This window comes from Trichechus manatus, unplaced genomic scaffold (assembly GCF_000243295.1).
Source record: "Trichechus manatus latirostris isolate Lorelei unplaced genomic scaffold, TriManLat1.0 scaffold00122, whole genome shotgun sequence".
Lineage (NCBI taxonomy): Eukaryota > Metazoa > Chordata > Mammalia > Sirenia > Trichechidae > Trichechus > Trichechus manatus.
This window is the reverse complement of record NW_004444058.1, coordinates 1,926,250-1,946,818: the sequence shown is the minus strand read 5'-3', so window position 1 is coordinate 1,946,818 and position 20,569 is coordinate 1,926,250. Positions and strand designations below refer to the sequence as shown.

Below are 20,569 nucleotides of genomic sequence, written 5' to 3'. Positions count from 1 at the left end.
CCCCTCTGTGCTTCAGTTTCCCCCTTGTCCAGGGCGGTGGGTAGATGAGACGCTCTTTGAGGGTGTACCTCATGGGAGTGTGGGTGGGAGTCCTCCTGGGAGTGCCATCTTCCACCTAGAGGAATGCCCCTGGGAGTTGGGAGTCAGTGGGGTTCAGTGAGGCTCCCGTGGGATGTGAGCAGGGAGCAGTGGGGGCCCCAGCACTCCTAGACCCTGGGCCTGTCTGCTTTTTGGGTTCCTAGAGCGCTCCCCTGGGGCCATCAAGGGCTGAGGGGAGGATGGAGGGAGAGGAGGTGCCCATCCTCTTCACAGGAAACTTCCCCACAGTGCTGTGTGTGTGGAGATGAGGGTACTGGGGACATAGAGGGGTGGGATCATCTCCCCAAGCCCTCTCGGTTGGAAACAGGTGTGGGCTGGGCCCTGGTGGGTGTCTCACCTGAGTCTGAAGCCCCTGGTTACCACCTGATCTCCCTACCCTGCCTCAGAGCACAGGGCAGAGCCTGCCGCCTGGGCATCTGGGTAGAGCTGCCGGCACCTGGCCTGCACTGGGGTCTGCAAGACTGGGCTCGTCCTGGGGGGTGTGGCCAATGAGTGGACCCTGCCTGTGAGCACTGGGGACCGTGAGTATTCCCCACCCCAATCCACGTGAATTTTCCCCTCCCTTGTTCCTTCCACAGGATTGCTGGGCAGGGCTCCAGGTCCATCCTGGCCTGGCCGTCCAGTAGATGGGCTTGCTGGAGGGGTGTGCTGGGTTCAGCAAGGGATGGTCTGAGGGGGTCCGAGGGGACCCTGCCTGGGGCTGTGGAGCTGGGCACAGTACATCAGCGTGGGGACAGGTTTGATTAGATGGAAATGCCCCGTTCAGTCACAGTGGGTTTTGAAATGTCACGCAGCATTGAAGAAGCTAGAGAGGTTTCTGTGCTCATCACATGGGGCTGTGGTTTTAAATGTTGGGGAGTGTGCTGACCATGTGGGGTGCTGACTCACCCATTTACAGGACTGGGAGGGCCTTGAACCCAGACATCTGACTTTTGGTCCATCAGGAGCTCCAGGGGCCTGGCGGGCCACCTCTCATGAGCCCCCCAAGCCTGCCTCTGCAGGGCGCCCGGTGATCTCCCCCAGGTCTGCCTGCTCTGAGGAGGTGGCTGTGGTGCTGGGGAGCCTAGTGGGGACCAGGCAGACCGGTGAGGGGAAGGTTGGGTTTTGGGTCTAAGCAGTTTCATACGGGCGACCTTGGGCAAGACCCTATCCCTTTCTGAACCCTCACTTCCCCATCTGTGAAATGGGCCCAAGAATTACCCTGCCCTACTTCCCTCCCAGGGGACAAGTGGGGCTATGGACCCTGGGAGAGCCCCTCTGGGCGCTCAAGGATGGAAAACTGTCTCCCTCCTCCCTCATTTCCATGAGTGTTCTCCCACGCGTGGCCCAGTGGGCTCTGAGGGTGGTCCCCCATCCAGGCACCCCAGGGACAGGCTGTGCTCAGAGGACAGTGCAGTGGAACCCAGCCTGTCTCCAGCAAAGGTGGGGAAATGCCCCAGACTGGCTTGGCAGAAGTGGGGTTTTACCCTGCAGGGGACTTTTACCTCATTTCAGTAGAAGCTGACACAGGTACAAGAAAGCAAGACAAGGGCTCCATTCAGTGACCGCATCGGTCCATGAGAGGGGTGGGCAGGCAGGTGCCCTCTGGGTGTGCACAGCGGGGTGGAGGTGGGGGATACAGACGCATTTTGGGAGGCCCTGGGTCACCCACTTCTATTGGAAACCCAGAAACCAGCCACTATGGTGCAAGAGAGGGGAGGGCAGGGTGGCAGTGCCCATGGCGCAGAGAGCTGCTCAGTGGGTCGGCAGGCTGTGACGGCTGGAGTCCCCCTTCCAGGCTTTGCAGCTGCTGTCTCTGGGACCACCCTCACTTCCTCTTCTGGTCTGCATGCTTTCCTCCCCTCCCTCCATGGCTGCCCCGCCCCATCCTTTCCCAGGTTCCACCTGCCACCCAGCCTTGCACAGCTCTCCCCACGGGTTACAGTCAGCTCCTGTCCCCCCTCAGCCCTGGACCTGGGGTGCAAAGCCCTGAGACGTCACACCCTCCCGGCTAACCGTGAAGGTGGACCTCCCCCTAAAGGTTCTCTTTTACTTTCACTTTGGTCTACAATGGCGGCGAGGACGTCGAATTCTGGAGGTTGTTGTGCAACCGGGGGTCCAAGACGGGTAGCCAGGGGCTGAGGGGGGCTGAGGAGGGACATGGAGCCTCTGCAGGGCTGGGAGTCTTTCCCCGGGAGCCCCGCACCCCAGCCAGACATCCTGAGACTGGTAAGTTACAGGGCTGCCCCAGCCGGAGCCCTTCTCTGCAGATCCCCTCCACTATCAACTGGACTTTGTCCCCAGCTGCCTAGCTATCCAGACGGACCTGGCCCCCCCACCCCCATGGAGACAGGACAGGGAGATTCTCCCAGTCGATGCCCCTCCAGGGACTGGTGACCCTGCAGAGTGGGGGGGGGGGCCGGGGCCGGGCGGCTGGAGGGGAGCGCTAAGCTGAGTGGTGCCTTCTGGTGGGCACTGTAGGTAGATGGCCTGGTCTCTGCCTGCAGCCCTGTTTGCAGAGATAAGCATGGCCATGCTCCCTGACAAGGGTTCCTTCCTTGTTCCTCCTGCCTCTCCCTCTGTCCCCCTCAATGGCCCTGATCTGTCCTGCCTGTTACCAGCCTGTCTCTTGCTCTGGGCCTGTGAGCTCTGAGGGTAGCCCCTGCTCTCACTCTGCTAGGTGCCCAGGGTCAGCAGGGCCAGCACAGGACAGTGACGAGGGAGTTCAGGTGTCCACCTTGTGTGGCTCAGGGCTTGCAGGGACCCAGGCAAGGACAGGGACCAGTCTTCAGGGCCTCCCATGCGGACCGGTGGGCCGAGGGCGGAGGACGAGGGGCCGGCTCCTGTGCCCCGGCTCCAGGCTCCGGTACCCTCCTCAGTCATTCCAGAGAATGGTCTGGGCCCATCCTTTCACCCCCACCAGGGCCCTGCCTGCTCTGCGGGGCTGGTGCTGCTTCCCCATTTCTCAGAGGGAAAGACTGAGGCTGAGAGGCAATGTCTGCACCCAGATGTATAGGAGGCTGCTCGACCTTCCACCCCTCCAATGCCTGTCTTATTCCCCCTTAGGCACTGTACTTCCTCCTCTTGGTACCCTGCCACTTCACCCTGTCGCTGCCCCTCTGCAAAGAGGAGGAGTACCCGGTGGGCACTGAGTGCTGCCCCAAGTGTAGCCCAGGTAGGTTGGCTCTGGAGGCCAGCTCAGGGGAGCCGATAAAAGCGTTGGCACTGGGGCAGGGTGCGTGGGCAGATGCTCCCCCCATTACCCCAGCCTGGAGCCCCTCTTCCGTGTACTGTGCTGGCTTCATGGGTGGTATGAAGCCCCGGGTGGAGTGGGCGCTGACAGGTTCAGGGCTTGAGCCCACCAGGGAAGCCCCCTGCAGCTTCAAATCTTCACCCCCACATAACACTCATGGCACTCTGCACAGGGAGGTGGCCCTGGGGACTGAGCCAGCCCACTTATGGCAGGGGACTGAGGCTCAGAGAAGGCACAGATGGCAGAGCCAGGCCAGGTGCCCAGGAGGCCTGCCCATTCTTCTCACAGCACACTTGTGGAGACAGCAGGCAGGTGTTGGGTAGGGGGCAGCTCAAGTGTCTTTGAGACCTGGTTGATGGGATGGTGTCTGACCCCCAGGGCCTCTATGGTTGGGGAAGGCAGGCACAATGGGTGGCTCAGCAGGGCCCTCTGCAGCCTGAGATCTGTAGTTGTCTCTCATGGCCTGTAGGTTACCGGGTGAAGCAAGCCTGTGATGAGGCAACTGGCACAGTGTGTGTACCCTGCCTCCCGGGGACCTACACGGCCCACCTCAATGGCCTAACAGAGTGTCTGCGGTGCCGAATCTGTAACCCAGGTAGGAGCCTGACCCCTACATGGCCCTTGCAGCTGACCAGCTCCATCCTTTGGCCCGAGCACCCTGCATTCCCCATTAAACCCAGAAACTCCCCTCCAGTGCCCCTTGGCCTGCCCTTAGGCCAGGACTCATCCTCATCTCCTAGGAGGGGAACCATCAGTGGAGCTTTCAGACCTATCCTGGCCTGTATCCCCTCCAGAGGAGGGCTAGGCCCCCACCTGTCACTCTGTCATCTGAAGACTTCTTGAGCCCAAGGACTGTGTCCTGTTGCAAGGGCATCCCAATCCTGGGGCAAACGCAATGAGCAAGAGGGCTAGGCCCTGCCTTTCCTCAGCTTGGGTCTCTGGGGGCCAGGCCTTGTCCACCCACAGAGTGAAGGTTCTCAGGGCCCCTTTCTGAGCTTCTGGGGCTGCCATAAGAAAGTAGCACAAACTGGGTAGCTTAAAACAACAGAAAGTTGTTATCTTACAGTTCTGGAGGCCAGAAGTCCAAACTCATGATGTCAGCAGAGTCGCAGTCTCTAAGATCCTTCTTGCTTCTTCCTAGCTTCTGTTGATCTTGGCAATCCTTGGTATTCTTTGGCTTCTATATGCATCACTCCAGTCTCTGTCTCCATCTTCACATGGTCGCCTTCTCTCTCTGTCTCTGTGTCTCTTCTTTTTTTATAAGAAAATCACCCATATTAGATTAGGACCCACTCTACTCCAGTATGACCCCATGCTAACTGATAACGTCTTCAAAGACCCTATTTCCAAACAAATTCACATTCACAGGTACAAGGGTTAAGACTTCAACACATCTTTTTTTGGGGACGCGATTCCATCCATAACAGTCCACCCTCTGGCCCTCTGAAATTCATGACCTTGCCATATACAGATACATTCACCCCATGCCAGCACCCCCAAAGTCTTAACCCATTTCAGCATCAACTCTAAGTAAAAAAAATCTCACCTTCTAAATCATCTAAATTAGGTTTGGGTGAGACTCTAGGTATGGTCCAGCCTGGAGCAAAATTACTCTCCATCTGTTGGCCTGTGAAAACTAGCATATGCGTTATCTGCTTTCAAAAACCTATGATGGGATAGGCATAGGATAGACATTCCCATTCCAAAGGGGAGAAATTGGAGGGAAAAAGGGGGTCATAGGTTCTAAGCACTTCAAAAATCCAGTAGGACAAATTCCATTGGATTTCAAGGGGTCAGAATAATCCCCTGGCTGGATGGTCTGTCCTCTGGGCACATAATGTGGTGGCCCTGCTGAGATGGCTGATTGAATCCCTAAGTCCCATGCCTAATCTCTTTAGCAAATGATTGTTCAGCCATGCTTTTTGTTTCCTCTCCAGAACACGCTTTCTCAATTTTTACAACATGCGGAGGCTGAAAATATTCCAAATCTTCAAATTCTTGTTCCTTTTCGTTGAACAGCTCATTCTTCAACTTATCTCTTTCCTCTCACATTTTATTATGAGTAACGAGAGAAACCAAGCTGCACCTTCCGCGCTTTTCTTAGAAATCTCCTCAGCTAAATATCCAAGTTCATTGCTTACAAGTTCTACTTTTCACCCAATGGTCAAGTTCTCTGTCACTTTATAACAAGGACTGCCTTTCTTCTAGTGTCCAATAACATGTTCATCATTTTCTTCTAAGTCCTCATCAGGAGCACCTTTAGCATTCATATTTCTAGAAACACTGTGTTCGTGACAATATATGTATTCCCTAAGTCAATAGAAAATTTCTTTTCAGTTGCTTTTACTTCTTTTTTAACCCAAAAAGGAATCACCTTTAACGTTCATAATTCTATCAACAGTGTCTTCAAGGGAATCTAAGTGTTTACTATCAAGTGCCTCAAAATTCTTCTGGTTGCTACACATTACCAAATTCAGGAGCCAAATCCACATTTTTAAATATTTGCTGCTTAAGCACCCCACCTCCCAGTACCAAAATTTGCATTCATTTCCTAGAGCTGGTGTAACAAAATACCACACTAGGTGGCCTAAAATAATACAAATGTATTCTCTCATAGTTCTGGAGTCTAGAGGTCTGAAATCAAGGTGGCAGAGGTTCATGCTCTCTCTGAAGGCTCTAGAGGAAGATCTTTCCTTGCCTCTTCCAGTTTCTGGTGGTTCCTGGCAATACTTGGCTTGTGGCAGCATCACTCCAATCTGTCTCTGTTGTCATATGGCCATCTCCCTTTCTGTCTCTCTTCTCCTCTTTCATAATGACACCACTCATGTTGCATTAGGACTCTCCCTACTCCAGTATGTCCTCATGTTAATTTAACTGATAATGTCTTCAAAGACCCTGTTTCCCAACAAGGTCACGTTCACAGGTACAGGGATTAGTACTTTGACAAATCTTTTGGGGAACACAATTCAACCCATAACATCCCCTCACAGCACCCCAACACACATTGCACCCCTGAGGTACACTGCTCACAAGCTTAGGACTCAGACTGTCTGCATTCAACCTCGGCTTTTTGTCGCTAGCTATGTGATCTTGAGTGGGTTGTATAGACCTCTCCTGTGCCTCAGTTTTCTTAACTGTGAAGTGGGGTCTTGGCCAGTGCTGGGCATACTTCAAGGTCTAGGGAGGCACACAATGACACTGGGAGATGTGGCTGTTTCCCCAGTGTGGCCCCTCTCCCCTTTCTCTTCCAAATTGGGCTCCTCCTGTGGTCCCCAGGGGAAGGGGTCACCTGGGAAGGCTGGCTCTCACCTGGTCTGAGTCAGACAGGGGAGGGGAAGGTCAGACTTTGGTGAAGTGTCTTAGAAGCACTGACTGTGTGCTGAGGCTGCAGCGGGGAGAGCCAACAGGTGGGGTTTGGGGCTCCAACCCCACTGCATTTCCAGGAAGCCTCCGTGACTAATGCCCACATCTCCGAATATCACTGAGTGCCCCAGACATCATCATAGATGAGGCCTCATGACCAGTAGCCCACAATCTGCCTGGTCATCATCTGCTTAGTCCCTCACTCCACGAAGAAACAGGGCAGGCGCAACCACCCCCATTCATAGATGGGGAAACTGAGACCCAGAGATCTGCTAAGTCACCCACAGCACTTGCAGGTCAATGGCAGATCCAGACTGAAACCGAGATCACCTCCTTCCAGACACTGCCCTTACCCTGCCCATGACTATAGACACATGATTGGGAGTGAGTCCTACTTCCTGGAGAGGGCAAACAGGTATGAGGAGGGTAAGGACTGAAAAGGGGAGAGGAAAATCTAGACGTGGATGAAAGACCAGTCCCCAGGCCGCCAGGCCAGTTACATGCCCCACCCCCAGCCTCCATCAAGTAATCCAATGCCTGGGCCGTTGCAACAACTCTACCTACCTTTGTGACCCCTGCTGTCCAGCTCACCGGGGACAGTGCAGCCACATCCCCAGGGAGAGCCAGGAGCAGGCAGGCTGGCAAGGAAGGGTTTCCAGAAGAGCAAGGGCCTGGACAATGGAGGCAGGAATGCTTTTGGGGTTCAGGTGAGATGAGGACTAGGGGCTCAGGGCTTTGAGCTGCACCCACATTTCCTGCCCACCTCCCCCCTTAAGAAAGCTCCTCACTGATTGGTTGGGGTGCCAGCCCAGCTGCAACCCCACCTCACATGGCTGAAGGAGGGAGGCTCTCTATTCCTGTCACCTGACTGCCTCCTTTCCCCTCCACACGCTTAATTGACAGTGCTGTTCTCAGCTTCCTATGTGTGCTGATCTGGGCCTTGTTGAGCCACAAGGAGTCCCAGATTTCTCATGAGGCAGGCTCCCCTGTTAAGAAGACCCTCCCAAGGCCCCCCATCAATACTTCTCCCACCCCTGCTGCTGTGTCTGGGAGCCCCTTTGGAATTCAGACCGAGGGACCTATGTCGGGCACCTCTGGGCACCAAGGGTGCAGCCTGGCAGGGGCCCAGGGCCCAGACACAAAAATGCCAGGATTGCAAAGCTGGCTGGTGCTCTGTTACTCAGCTCTTTCCCAGAGCCGGGCAGGAGCCCCTTCTCCCTTTTCCCAGGCCTGCCGGTGCTTGGCGCCTCCCTTGTTCCCCTCTAAGGATGGGGAGCTCACCACTACCGTGAGCTCCTTCTCTTGGACCTGCAGCCATGGGCCTCGAGACCCGGCAGAAGTGCTCCACCATAAAGGACACTGAGTGTGGCTGCCCCCGGGACCACTTATGCGTGAGAGAGGACACAGACCCCTGTGCCATGTGCCAGCCCCTGGAAACGAAAGGTGAGCTGGCAGAGGTTGAACACCCATCCCCCGTTTTCTTGGCAAGGGGTCAGCAGAAGCCGGTCACTGTGACCCCCTCTGCCCCATGCCTACCCTTCACAGCCCCAGCCTCACACCAGGTCGTGGCCAGGATTCATAGTCATGTGGTTGTAGTCAGTGCTTGATTTCAGCCAGACCGCAGGCAGGGGTCTGTGGGGTCCAAGTCCTGCTCCCGGCCGGGCACCCAGCATGAGGCCACCTCCCTTCACACCTGTGAGATGACAGTGCGAAGGAACCCTGGACGCTGAAATCCCAGCCACTTCATCTCCAGGATGTTCAGAGCCCACCACCCAGGCCCCGCCTCTGAGGTCCTCCCTGGGGGCAGCCCACCTCAGCCTTCCATCTCCTTCTGCAGACCCCAGAGGAAGAGACAGACCCAGACCCTATGCAGAGGGGTTGGGGAGGGGCAAGAAAGCCACCTGCCCTCCTGCCTGGCCCCTCAGCCCCCTGCCCCCTGCTTTCCCAGGCTCTGAGAAGAAGGATACAGGGTGTAACAACTGCCCGCCTGGGACCTTCTCTCCCCTGGAGACCCTGGAAGAGTGTCAGCCCTCGACCAAGTAGGTTACCTGGGTGGTCTCAGGCCAGACCCCCTGAAGGGCCCCCTGCAGAGAGACCTGAATGCCCCACTGGCCACATGATGTGCCGGCTTCCAGGGGTGTCTCCTTGGGCTGGATCCTGTGGTCACAGACAGCATTCCTGTCAGGCCAAAACCCCAGTGTCAGCAGAGCCTGGCTTCCCTGGGGCTAAGGGATGCACTTGACCTGGAGCTGACCTGGAGCTGGCCTGGAGAGATGCTCTGAGGCTCTGGGGTGTCCTGGTGTCAAGGCCAAGGGGCTACAGAGTTTCTGGAGTTAGGGGCTGCTAAGGCAAGGTTCTCAAAGCGAGGACCTCATCCTCCTGTGCAAGACCCCATAAATGCAGATCCCTGGGCCCCAGAGCTGAATGAGCACTCAGAGTCCCTGAGGGTGCAGGGAGCCCCCTCCATCCCACCTCTGGGTCCTTCTCTGCCCCTCTCTCCTACCCTAGTCTTCCCATGTCCTTCGGCTTGCACTACACCCCACCCTGACCAGGCTCCACTTCCCCTTCCTCTTCCCCCACCCCCTCCTCCTCCTTGTCCAGCCACCACTCTCCAAGCAAGGGGGTCTCTGGCCCTCTGGCCTCCTTGCCTTCCTCCCCCTCTCCTCACTCCCTCTCAGCTGGCCCATCTCCCCCACCCTCTGAGTTTCTCTTCTCCTTCCCTCTCTGTCTCCCCATGGCAGGTCTGGAAAGGCTGGACAGACCCAAGCTCACCTCCCAGAGTCCCTGGTCACGGAGCCTCCGGGGCAAGCCCTTAGCCCCCCCGGCCCTCCCCCATGACTGGAAACTGTCCCCCATGTGGTGGGCTCCTGGCAGGCTGGCCCTCACAGCCTCTCCCTCCTCTCCCCTAGCTGCAGTGGCTGGTTGGAGACGGAAACCAGGCCTGGAACCTGTACCACTGAAGGTGCATGCTTCTCCTGGCTTAGTCTTATTTTGGGCCTCAGCATCCCTTGTGTTATAATTTTTGGCCTCGTGATCTGGTACCTGAAGAAACAGAAAAGGCCATCTGGTGAGCAGCACCCATCCAAGGAACGGGGCCCCAGTCCCAGCGGTCGTACCTCTTAACCCGTCTCATACCGTCCCACTGAAGCCAGGGAGGGCGGAGCCCCAGGAGCACTTCCAGGACCCAAAGGGTCCTCCTCAGAGATGGCTGCCGCGGGCCCAGGGAGATGGGCTTCCTGCTGGCCGAGCCCAGATGCTATGCAGGGCTTGGGTGGAGGACAGAGGGCAGGGCTGGCTCACGGCCATTCACCTGCCCCCTCTGCATTGTGCATGGACAGGGGACACACAGGGCAGGCTGTGCTCAGCTGTAGGAGGCTCCAGGGCTGGGAAGGACACACTGCAAGAACAAGGCTGTCTCCCCACGGATACGACAAGTGTCACTTGCTTGCTCACATGTCCACTCACCCATCCGGACCTGGGCTTCTGCTCTGGGCCAGCCCCAAGCTGGGTGCTGGGAACTGGAGCTGCCTAAACCAGCTCTGATGTTAGTGGAAGCTCATTCTCAGCCTCAGACGGAGGGACACTGAGTCATGGAACCCAAAGGGAGCAGATTCTGGGGCCCTGGTGTCAGGAGACTCTGAGTCCCTTGGTGCAGGGAGATTCTCAGGGTCTTAGGGAAACTGAGGCAGGCTGGGAGATGAGGCTTTGTGTCCCTTCTCACACCTCTCTTGGGCCCCTGCTCCTGGGGTGGGGCAGGGAGCCCTTGTCTGTATGAAGGGTCTCCCCTTTCCCCACCCTGTACAAACAGTTAAATTCAAGTAAATTATGGGCGCGGAGATTAGCAGCTGGGAGAGGAGGGCAGGGTGCCCCTCATGTTCTCTCCTCACTCCTGGGGGTCCTAGGTCACAAGGCCCGGGTCTATATGTGGTCTCACTTGTCCCAGAGAGGCTCAGTCTCCTGGGAAAGGTCACCCTGTGAGGAGCCGGAGTGCCCTCCCAGGGCTGTCTTGTCCCCCGCCCCAACTCTCTCTGATCCCCTTCCTTGCTATTTGCCGCCCCACCCCGCCTTCTAATCCCCCAGCTTGGCCACCCTTGCCACCTGGATCCTATGCTCCAGCCCCACCCTGATGTCTGTGTCCCTTGCGTTGTAGGGGGTCTGGCCAAGAGGATGTCCTTTTTCCAGGTATTGCTCCCTCACTGCTATTGGAGGGGATATTGCTAAGGGTGGGGTGGCCCCCAGTTCCCTGAGGGTCCTGGTACTTTGTCTGCTGCCATGCTATCCTGGGTGGGGGCACACACCTCCTCACATTAGGGATAGAGCAGCATGAGGCCCTGGGGGAGCCATGGTGGGCTTTGTCTCATGCTGAATTTCTCTGCAGAGGTGGATAAGACGAGATGCTGAAAGGGACACTACAGTCTCGGAGGCCCTGCAGGTTGGGCTAGATGTCACCACAGTGGCTGTGGAGGAGACGGTGAGAGAGGACACAGCCAGCTGCTTAACGCCCCAGGACCTAGATATGGAGATAGGCCTGGAGTCACGAGGATGACAGTGGTTGCTCCTCTCTGTGTGGGCAGCACCCAGGCGCCAGGAAAGCTTGGTGGGGACCTGCCTGGGGCTGGCTGCAACTCTGCTGCAGAGAGAAAGACAGGGTCACGGTTCAGGTGACACGTGTAACACCACCCATCTACTTTATCAATGATATAAGGTGCCAAGATCCCTCCTCCAGCCCCGCCCTGACCAAGCACCTCTGGGACCAGCACTCTAGGAGCCCAGCGTCCCACCATGCCTGCCCAGCCCTGCCTGCTGCACAGCTGCCTCCACAGACCCCAGCAAACCCAGGACTGCCTGGCCCCGATCCCAGCTCTCTGCCTTTTCTGATTCCCCTCTGAGCCTCAGCTTGCTGGTCTGTGGGATGGGCCTGTGGGGACCTACCTCACGGGGCTGGGACAGTACTAGATAGCATTATATGAATGCTATGCTTTAAAGTAATTTTCTAAATTGAATTTGTGTTTGGCATTTTTTCCCCTGTAGTAATAAATGCATATCTTGTGGAGAGATGCTTTGAGATCATGTAAATATCCTGTTTCTCATCCAACTTTCACCCATTGATGATTCTTGCCTGAAACAAGAATTATTAGTGGTTGTGTAACGGCAATGTTCTAGTTCTATCATCCTTGGTACATTAGTTAGTGGAAGTTCTATTGGAAGGATGAGCTTCCCGTCTTCTCCATTTTCTTACTTATCTCACGATGACCTCATGGTTTCTTACTTTGGTCAATGGGTTCTAATCCATTACTATCATTATTTATTGGGTGCCCAGGTGTCCAAGATTTGTCCAGTGGGAGTGCCTTCAATTTGGTTCCTGGATTCTTTTTGTCCTCCCTAGCTTTTTCTTTCTTTTTTTTTTAATTGTGGTGAAATACACATACAATTTACCATTAAAACCATTTTATTGTACGACTCAGTGGCATTGAGTACTGGTATATTTATAATTGGCTGCAATAATGGGCTCAAACATAGCAATGATTGTGAGGATGGTGCAGGACTGGGCAACATTTTATTCTGTTGTACACAGGATCGCCATGAGTTGGAACCAACTCACCAGCATCTAACAACAACAACAATGTATTTACAATACTGTGCAACTATCACCTCTATCTAGTTCCAGAACTTTTCCATCACCCCAAATAGAAACCTTGGACCCATTAAGCAGTCACTCCCCACCCCCCTCTTCACCCAGCCCTAGTAACCACCAATCTATCCTCAGTCTCTATGAATTTGCCTATTCTGAATTTTTCATATCAATGGAATTATACAATACTTGGCCTCTTGTACCCGGCTTCTTTCACTCAGCAGTCCCTGGATGGCACAGATGGTGAAGTGCCCAACTACTAACTGAAACGTTGCCAGTTCAAACCCCCAGATGCACCTTGGAAGCAAGGCCTGATGATCTTCTTCCGAAAGGTCACATCCTTGAAAACCCCACGGAACAGTTCTACTCCGCATACGTGGGGTCACCATGAGTCGGAATCAATTCAAAGGCAACTGTTGTTTTTTTCCCCTCTCACTTAGCATAATGTTTCCAGGGTTCATCCATGTCTTAGCATGTATCAGAACTTCATTTCTCTTTATGGCTGAATAAAACGCCATTATACGTATATACCGCATTTTATTTATCAGGTTCATCTGTTGATGGGCATTTGGGTTGCTTCTACCTTTTGGCTATTGTGAATAGTGCTGCAGTGAATATTTGGGTACAAGTGTTTGTGTGAACATGTATTTTAATTATTTTGGGTATACTCTTAGGAGTGGAATTGCTGGGTCACACGGTAGTTCTTTTTTGAGGAACCACCAACAGTTTTCCACAGTGGCTGTCCCATCCTACATCCCTGCCAGCAATGTTTCTAGGAGAGTAGAAGGAGGACAGCTCCCCACTGGCTCCTGGGTGTAGCTGGCTCAGTGAGCTATCCTGTACTGAGTAGCAGGTGGGCGTAGAGGAAATAATGTGGCTAGGATAGAGCATAGAGTGGGACAAGAGGTGTGGCTTGGAAGTGGAGAGTGAGGGGGTCTGGAAAGAAAGGGAGTGCTCAGCCCTCAGGGCGGGGCAGCCATGGGGCCAAGCAAGGAGGTACAGGGGCTGAGTCTGACATGGCGGTGGTGGTTGGTGTTATCCAAGCAAACCAGATGGAGGAGGGCAGGGCTGTCCCAGCAGAAGACCAGCTGGAGGTGCAAAGGCTGGGAGTGGAGACCTCAGCAGCACAGACTGCAGCCAGAGCTTGCTGGCTTAGGGGTGGGACATAGATGAGGGAGCTTACCGAGGAGGAGGAACCCTATCCCTCTTCTGCGCTTGCCCCTCCAAAGGCCCGGTGGCAGGGTCTGGCCTGACCCACAGTTTCCCCTGGTACATACCCTAACCAGTTCCATCTCTATATGTGAAAAAGGGGGCCACATCTCTGAAGCAGGAAACAAATATGTTTATTACAAAACCAGCAGGCAACTCTGCCCCATGGGTCCTGGGCCCAGGCTGGCCCAGGGCACCTCCCTCCCCCAACACCCACTCAGGCCCCAGGGAAGAGCTTCTCCACACCTCTTGCCCTCTCCTTAAAACAAAAGTTACCTGAATCCAGGTCTGCAGGTGGCGCAGTCACTGGCCTTGAACACAAGCTGCTCCCCACTTCCTTTCCTCCCCACTTCCTTTCCTCCCCACAACCTCCAGCCCTGGGATGGATGATTTGTGGGTAGCAGGTGTTTGCCTTCTGTGGAAAGGGCATGGGGTGGGAAGATTGGTTTTTCCGCAGACCTGTGCTCAGGGCATCACAGGAGCTCGGAGCCAGATAGCGTCCTCTGTTTTCAAGTCTTCCTGGCCTGAACTGCCGCACAGACCTGCTATCCTGGTGAGGGGAATTTATTTTATTTTATTTTTTTATTGTACTTTAGATGAAGGTTTGCAGAACAAATAGCTTCTCGTTAAATAGTTAGTACACATACTGTTTTATGACAATGGTTAACAACCCCACGACATGTCAACACTGTCCCTTCTCAACCTTGGGTTCCCTATTACCAGCTTTCCTGTCCCCTCCTGCCTTCTAGTCTTTGTCCCTGGACTGTTGTGCCCCATTAGTCTCTTTTTGTTTTATGGGGCTGTCTAATCTTTGGCTGAACGGTGAACCTCGGGAGTGACTCCGTTACTGAGCTGTAAGGGTGTCTGGGGGCCATACTCTAGGGGAGTGAGGGCAATTTTTAGGGGGGGTTTAAACTTATTTCAGTAGAAGCTGAGACAGGTAACAGGAAACTAAACCAATGCTTCCACTTGGTAAAATTATCATCCAGTTCGAGAAAGGAAAACAACCCAGTCAAATTTTGGGTGTGTGTAGAACAGGACTAAGGAGTCCTGGTGGTACAACGGTTAAGCATTCAGTTGCTAACCGATAGCTCGGCAGGAGAAACGACCTGGCGATCAGCTCCCAAAAAGATTACAGTGTAGGAATCAATATGGGGCGGTTCTACTCTGTCCTATAGGGTTGCTGAGTCCGAATCAGAATGGACTGATGGCACACAACAGAGCAGGACTTGGGGAAAGCCAGATGTCTGTCACCACGGCGCCCTCTAGAGGCAGCCCTATTTTATGGGATATCTGTGGCTTGCTCCTACTGGTGGAAGTCTCAGGCCGACAGGGGAGGGGCAGGCTGGCATGTTACCAGCGGCCATCTGGGGCAGAGCTGGAGCTCTTGGTGTCTTCCAGGCCACAGTGAGACCTTGTTTCCTGCTACCTAGACTGAGGAGAGCTTGCTCAGAGATGCCGAGGCCAGAGTGTGAGGATGGCAAGGTGGTCATCAGGGTTTATTTTACAGATGAGGAAATTGGGGTTCAGACAAGGTGGGAAATTTGTCCAATGTGACCCAGTATGGTGATGCCTGGCCCAGGACCTGAATCTGCCCTGCTCTGATTCAAATCCAGAGCTCTTTCCACTCTCTGACAATAATCCCTCCTCGGGCGCACATGCGTGTGTGTGTGTATACATGCATGTGCTTGCACATGTGCATGCTCACACCTGTGTCTCAGCTCATCTTTGTGTGTCTGGAGCAGGCCCTCCTCTAATGTTTGTAGAACCCAGGGCAAAGTACAGCTGTAGACATGTGAAGACCCAAAGAAATGTGAGCCGTAATCAGAAGAGAATACAGACAATAGAAGTAGAACCGTAAAACATACAGAGATGGGTGTCAGCAGGTAAGTATTTTAACCTTTTTTGTTTGTTTGTTTATTGTTGTAGTTTAAGTGAAAGTTTACATTTCAGGTTAGTCTCTTATACAAAAATTTATACACACATTGTTATGTGACCCTAATTGCTCTCCCTATACTGTGACAACACACTCCTCCTTTCCACCTCGATTTCCCGTGTCCATTCAACCAGCTCCTAACCCTCTCTGCCTTCTCATCTCACCTCCGGACAGTAGCCACCCATTTAGTCTCATGTGTCTATTTGAGCTAAGAAGCACACTCTTCACGAGTATCATTTTATATCCCACACTCCTGTCTAATCTTTGTCTGAAGAGTTGGCCCTGGAAATTGTTTTAGTTCTGGCCTGACAGAGAGTCCGGGGGCCATGCTTTCTGGGGTTCCTTCAATCTCAGTCAGACCATTAAGTCTGGTCTTTTTACTAGAATTCGAGTTTTGCAAGCAGGCAAGTATTTTAAAATAACTGTGATTAATGTGTTAATAAAAACAGAGGAAAGAAAGTATAAAATAGACAGACATATGGACAATTTCACAGAGGATTGGACTCTATACATAAAGAATCAAACGGACATTCTAGAACTGCAAATTAACTTCATTAGGTTGATTAAAAGCAGATTGGACATGGCGTCAGGTAGACAGTGAAGGGGAAGACGGGTCATTAGAAATTACTCAGACTAAAACACAGAGTTACAAGTGAGTTAGAACAGAAACAGAACAGAGAATTAGAGGCTCGTGGGATAGAGTCAAAAGATCTAATATACGTGTATTTGGTTTCCCACAATAAGGGGAGAGAGAGAATGAGACAGCATCATTGTAAAATAATGGGCACAAAGGCCCCCAAACTGATGGGGACCAAACCACAGATTCAAGACACGCAGTGGAACTTCACTGCTGGGCATGATGCATTCACTGGGGCGACGGACCCTCTGGCCTCAATAACTACAAAAATGGACAAAACAAATGAAACGACAGTTTCCCAACATTTCATACCAGCAGCCCATGACAGTGATCCCAGAGAGAAGAGAAAGAAATGAAACAAGTCCTGAATCATCCTAACGTTCTGGGCTCGCGTGTGCTTTCTGGACCGTGGTGCCGGGATGGAGATGCCAAGCAGAGCACATTGGTCTAGCTGAGTTAAGGAATCAGAGATGGGAGTTTGGGGAGACTAACACACCTGGAGTTTTCAGGTGCAAATTCTGCAGAGTTCTCAGGAGGGAAGGAGGGAGCTACTCACAAAACAAGCTCCTGCAATCAGCAGAGGGGTCACCTTGAGTCTGTGCAGAATGCCAGACCACACTTACACATGGTGAATCTGCACTTACTGGGCAGGAAAAGATGAGGGGGCTGTAAGTTCATCAATTCCCACAGTTCACACAGTGCTGAGGTGTTGAGTTCCAACCAGGCAGAGTAGAGAGACACTGTTGAACACTGAGGACATTCAGTAGATATCGTAGAAGATTCCTGAATTTGTAGTATGGCTAAACCTAAACCAGCCCTAAAGGCTCTCCAATCTTGTCCTAATAAAGTTCAAAAACAAGTCTTGAAACACTTTAAAACAAATATTCAGCCCTCAAAAATCTAGCATTCACAACGGGCCAGCATGCAATCAAACATTATTCCCATTGCCATCATGTTGATTCCAACTCATAGCAATCCTACAGGACACAGTAGAACTGCCCCATAGGGTTTCTAAGGCTGTAAATCTTTGTGGGAGCAGACTACCACATTTTTCTCCCACAGAATGGCTGGGGTTTGAACTCCTGACTTTATGGTTAGCAGCTGAGTGCTTAACTACTGGACCAACAGGGCTTCTTCAAACATTATTAGATATGTATTAAAAAAAAAAAACATGATCCAAAACCAGGAGCAAAATTAGTTAATAGAGAGAAACCCAGAAATAACACAGGGGACAGAATTAACAGACAAGGACTTTAAAATCAGGGCTTTGAAATGGTTCACTTTGGTTCAAACTCCTACTGAGAATTTGCATTTCTAACAAGTTCTCAGGTAATGCTAATGATTCCACCCCAGATATACTGAATCAAAATCTACATTTTAACAAGATCCCCAGGTGATTGTTATGTATAATAAATTTTGAGAACGACTGCTCTACTGGAGGCTCTCACAACTGGTCCCTAACCATCAGCATCAGCATGCTATGAATCTCTACAGAATCAGACTGTCACGTCTCTCTCCTGTGGAGTCACTGGTGGTTTCGAACCCCTGAGCTTTCGGCTAACAGTCTATCGCTTTAACTACTGCGCCAAGTGTAAGAGTATCTGTGGTGTGATACTTTACGTGTAAGCATAAGGAAAAATAAGCAAATATACATGTATCAGCTCATCTATGCAAAAAATAACACAGAAAGAATAAATCCAACACTGATGAAACTGGCTACCTACAGTGGATGGAGTGGTGGGCTAGAACAGACCTAAAAGTGACACCTCTCTGAGAAGTCATCTTGTGTTGTCCTGACACTGGAAACTATGTTAATGTTTCACAGGGTCTGCGGTGCAATGAATTGCTGTTAGGGCCCCTCTAGCCATGGTCCTGTAACTGCCACAAAATGATTGGGTGGGACTATGCAAATAAGGTGCTTGTAGCCCATCAAGGGGATTGGACAGCTTGCTATTGCAAATAATGTGCATGAAACCCTTGTAGGGATTGTTCAGTTTTGCCATCCTCCTAGGCTTGTTGTGGTCGTTGTTAGGGGCTGTCGAGTTGATTCTGACTCATAGCGACCCTATGCACCACAGAATGAAACACTGCCCGGTCCTTCCCCATGCTCAGGATAGTTGTTATGCTTGAGCCCATTGTTGCAGCCACTGTGTCAATCCATGTCGTTGAGGGTCTTCCTCTTTTTTGCTGACCCTGTACTTTACCAAGCATAATGTCCTTCTCCAGTCATTGATGCCTTCTGAGAACATGTCCAAAGAGGTCTTTTGCAGCAGATTTGCCCAATGCAATGCGTCTTTTAATTTCTTGACTGCTGCTTCCATGGGTGTTGATTGTGGATACAAGTAAAATGAAATCCTTGACAACATCAATCTTTTCTCCATTTATCATGATGTTGCTTATCGGTTGAGCTGTGAGGATTTTTGTTTTCTCTATGTTGAGGTGTAATCCATACTGAAGACTGTGGTGTTTGATCTTCATCAGTAAGTGCTTCAAGTCCTCTTCACTTTCAGCAAGCGAGGTTCTGTCATCTGCACAACACAGGTTGTTAATGAATCTTCCTCTGATCCCGATGCCCATTCTTCTTCGTATAGTCCAGCTTCTCAGATTATTTGCTCAGCATACAGATTGAATAGGTATGGTGAAAGGATACAACCCTGACGCACACCTTTCCTGACTTTAAACCATGAAGTATCCCCTTGTTCTGTCCGAACAACTGCCTCTTGATCTCTGTACAGGTTCCTCATGAGCACAATGAAGTGTTCTGGAATTCCCATTCTTCACAATGTTATCCATAACTTGTTATAATCCACACAGTCGTCGAATGCCTTTGCATAGTCAATAAAACTCAGATAAACATCTTTCTGGCATTCTCTGCTTTCAGCCAGGATCCATCTGACATCAGCAATGATATATCCCTCGTTCTGCATCCTCTTCTGAATCCAGCCTGAATTTCTGGCAGTTCCCTGTTGACATACTGCTGCAGTCACTTTTGAATGATCTTCAGAAAAATTTTACTTGCGTGTGATATTAATGATACTGTTCAACAATTTCCTCATTTGGTTGGATCACTGTTCCTCGGAATAGGCATAAATACGGATCTCTTCCACTTGGTTGGCCAGGTAGCTGTCTTCCAAATTTCTTGGCATAGACAAGTGAGCACTTCCAGCACTGCATGCGTTTGTTGAAACATCTCAATTGATATTCCGTCAGTTCCTGCAGCCGTGTTTTTCGACAATGCCTTCAGTGCAGCTTGGACTTCTTCCTTCAGTACCGTCGGTTTTGATCATATGCTACCTCTTGAAATGGTTGAATGTTGATCAATTCTTTTGGTATAATGACTCTGTGTATTCCTTCCATCTTCTTTTGATGCTTCCTGTGTCATTTAATATTTTCCCCATAGAATCCTTCACTATTGCAACTTGAGGCTTGAAGTTTTTCTTCAGTTCTTTCAGCTTGAGAAATGCTGAGCATGTTTTCCCTTTTGGTTTTCTATCTCCAGGTCTTTGCACATGTCATTATAATACTTTACTTCGTCTGCTCGAGCCGCCTTTGAAATCTTCTTTTCAGTTCTTTTACTTCATCATTTCTTCCTTTTGTTTTAGCTACTCGACCTTCAAGAGCAAGTTTCAGAGTCTCTTCGGATATCCATTTTGGTCTTTTCTTTCTCTTCTGTCTTTTTAATGACCTCTTGCTTTCTTCATGTATGATGTCCTTGATGTCATTCTACAACTCATCTGGTCTTCAGTCATTAGTGTTCAAGGCATCAAATTTACTCTTGAGACGGTCTCTAAATTCAGGTGGGATATACTCAAGGTCGTACCTTGGCTCTCGTGGACTTGTTCTAATTTTTTCAGTTTCTGATAGGCTTAAAGGGAGCCAATCCCAGGGGTTGGAGGGATGCCTCATTACCATCAAGAAGAAGAGCCAGGAGTGGAGTGTGTCCTTTGAATATAGGGTCCCTGCTCTGAGAAACTTCTAGACCCAGAAGAGAGAGAGAGCTATAACATTGGAGACGGCACAAGATGGTAAGAACCGGCCGCAAGCATGGCAGAGAAATGGCGGCAGCAGAACCAGGAGACTGGCACGAGACAGCACACTGGGATTCCTGGCTCACAGAGCAAGAGAGCAGAGCACCTATGGGCGGGAGGCTTGCTGGTGGAATGGGGTGCCTCCAGGCACTTATCAGAGGAGCTAAAGAGTTTTTTTTTTTTCTGATTACTTTTTTTTTCTTTTTTTAAATATTTTATTGTACTTCAGTTGAAGGCTTACAGAACAAACAGTTTCTCATGAAACTGTAGTACACATGTTATTTTATGACATTGGTTAACAACCCCACAACATATTAACCCTCTAACTTCTCAACCTTTTTTTTTGGTGAAAATACACATAGCCAAAGACACACCATTTCAAAAATTTCTACATGCACAGTTCAGTGACATTGACTACGCTCTTCCAATTGTG

The 20,569-nt window shown here is 51.5% G+C and overlaps 1 protein-coding gene across 3 annotated transcripts; it reads left to right on the top strand.

The window, feature by feature from the left end:
- The first annotated feature begins 1,842 nt into the window (after positions 1–1,842).
- On the top strand, positions 1,843–12,299 carry TNFRSF14 (TNF receptor superfamily member 14). 3 transcript variants are annotated; one of them, XR_002825324.1, is made up of 8 exons: positions 1,843–2,307; positions 3,145–3,253; positions 3,801–3,926; positions 8,009–8,137; positions 8,643–8,733; positions 9,604–9,761; positions 10,775–10,876; positions 11,073–11,091. XR_002825324.1 is itself a non-coding variant. In XM_023738704.1 (8 exons), the coding sequence occupies exons 1-8, from the start codon at positions 2,239–2,241 to the stop codon at positions 11,238–11,240; spliced, it is 882 nt and encodes a 293-aa protein (XP_023594472.1). In that variant the 5' UTR covers positions 1,846–2,238; the 3' UTR covers positions 11,241–12,297. The 3 variants fall into 3 exon arrangements, 2 of the variants coding, with proteins under 2 accessions (XP_023594473.1, XP_023594472.1); XM_023738704.1 differs by having other exon boundaries at positions 1,846–2,307; positions 10,845–10,876; positions 11,073–12,297; XM_023738705.1 differs by lacking the exon at positions 3,801–3,926 and having other exon boundaries at positions 10,845–10,876; positions 11,073–12,299.
- The last annotated feature ends 8,270 nt before the right edge of the window (positions 12,300–20,569 follow it).

What these genes read in the sequence shown, in the direction of transcription:
- TNFRSF14 (XM_023738704.1), top strand. Translation starts at nt 2,239, where the DNA reads ATGGAGCCTCTGCAGGGCTGGGAGTCTTTCCCCGGGAGCCCCGCACCC. An exon ending in GAAACAGAAAAGGCCATCTG is followed by an intron (nt 9,762 to 10,844) that starts GTGAGCAGCACC and finishes CTTGCGTTGTAG; the next exon opens with GGGGTCTGGCCAAGAGGATG. An exon ending in AGAGGATGTCCTTTTTCCAG is followed by an intron (nt 10,877 to 11,072) that starts GTATTGCTCCCT and finishes ATTTCTCTGCAG; the next exon opens with AGGTGGATAAGACGAGATGC.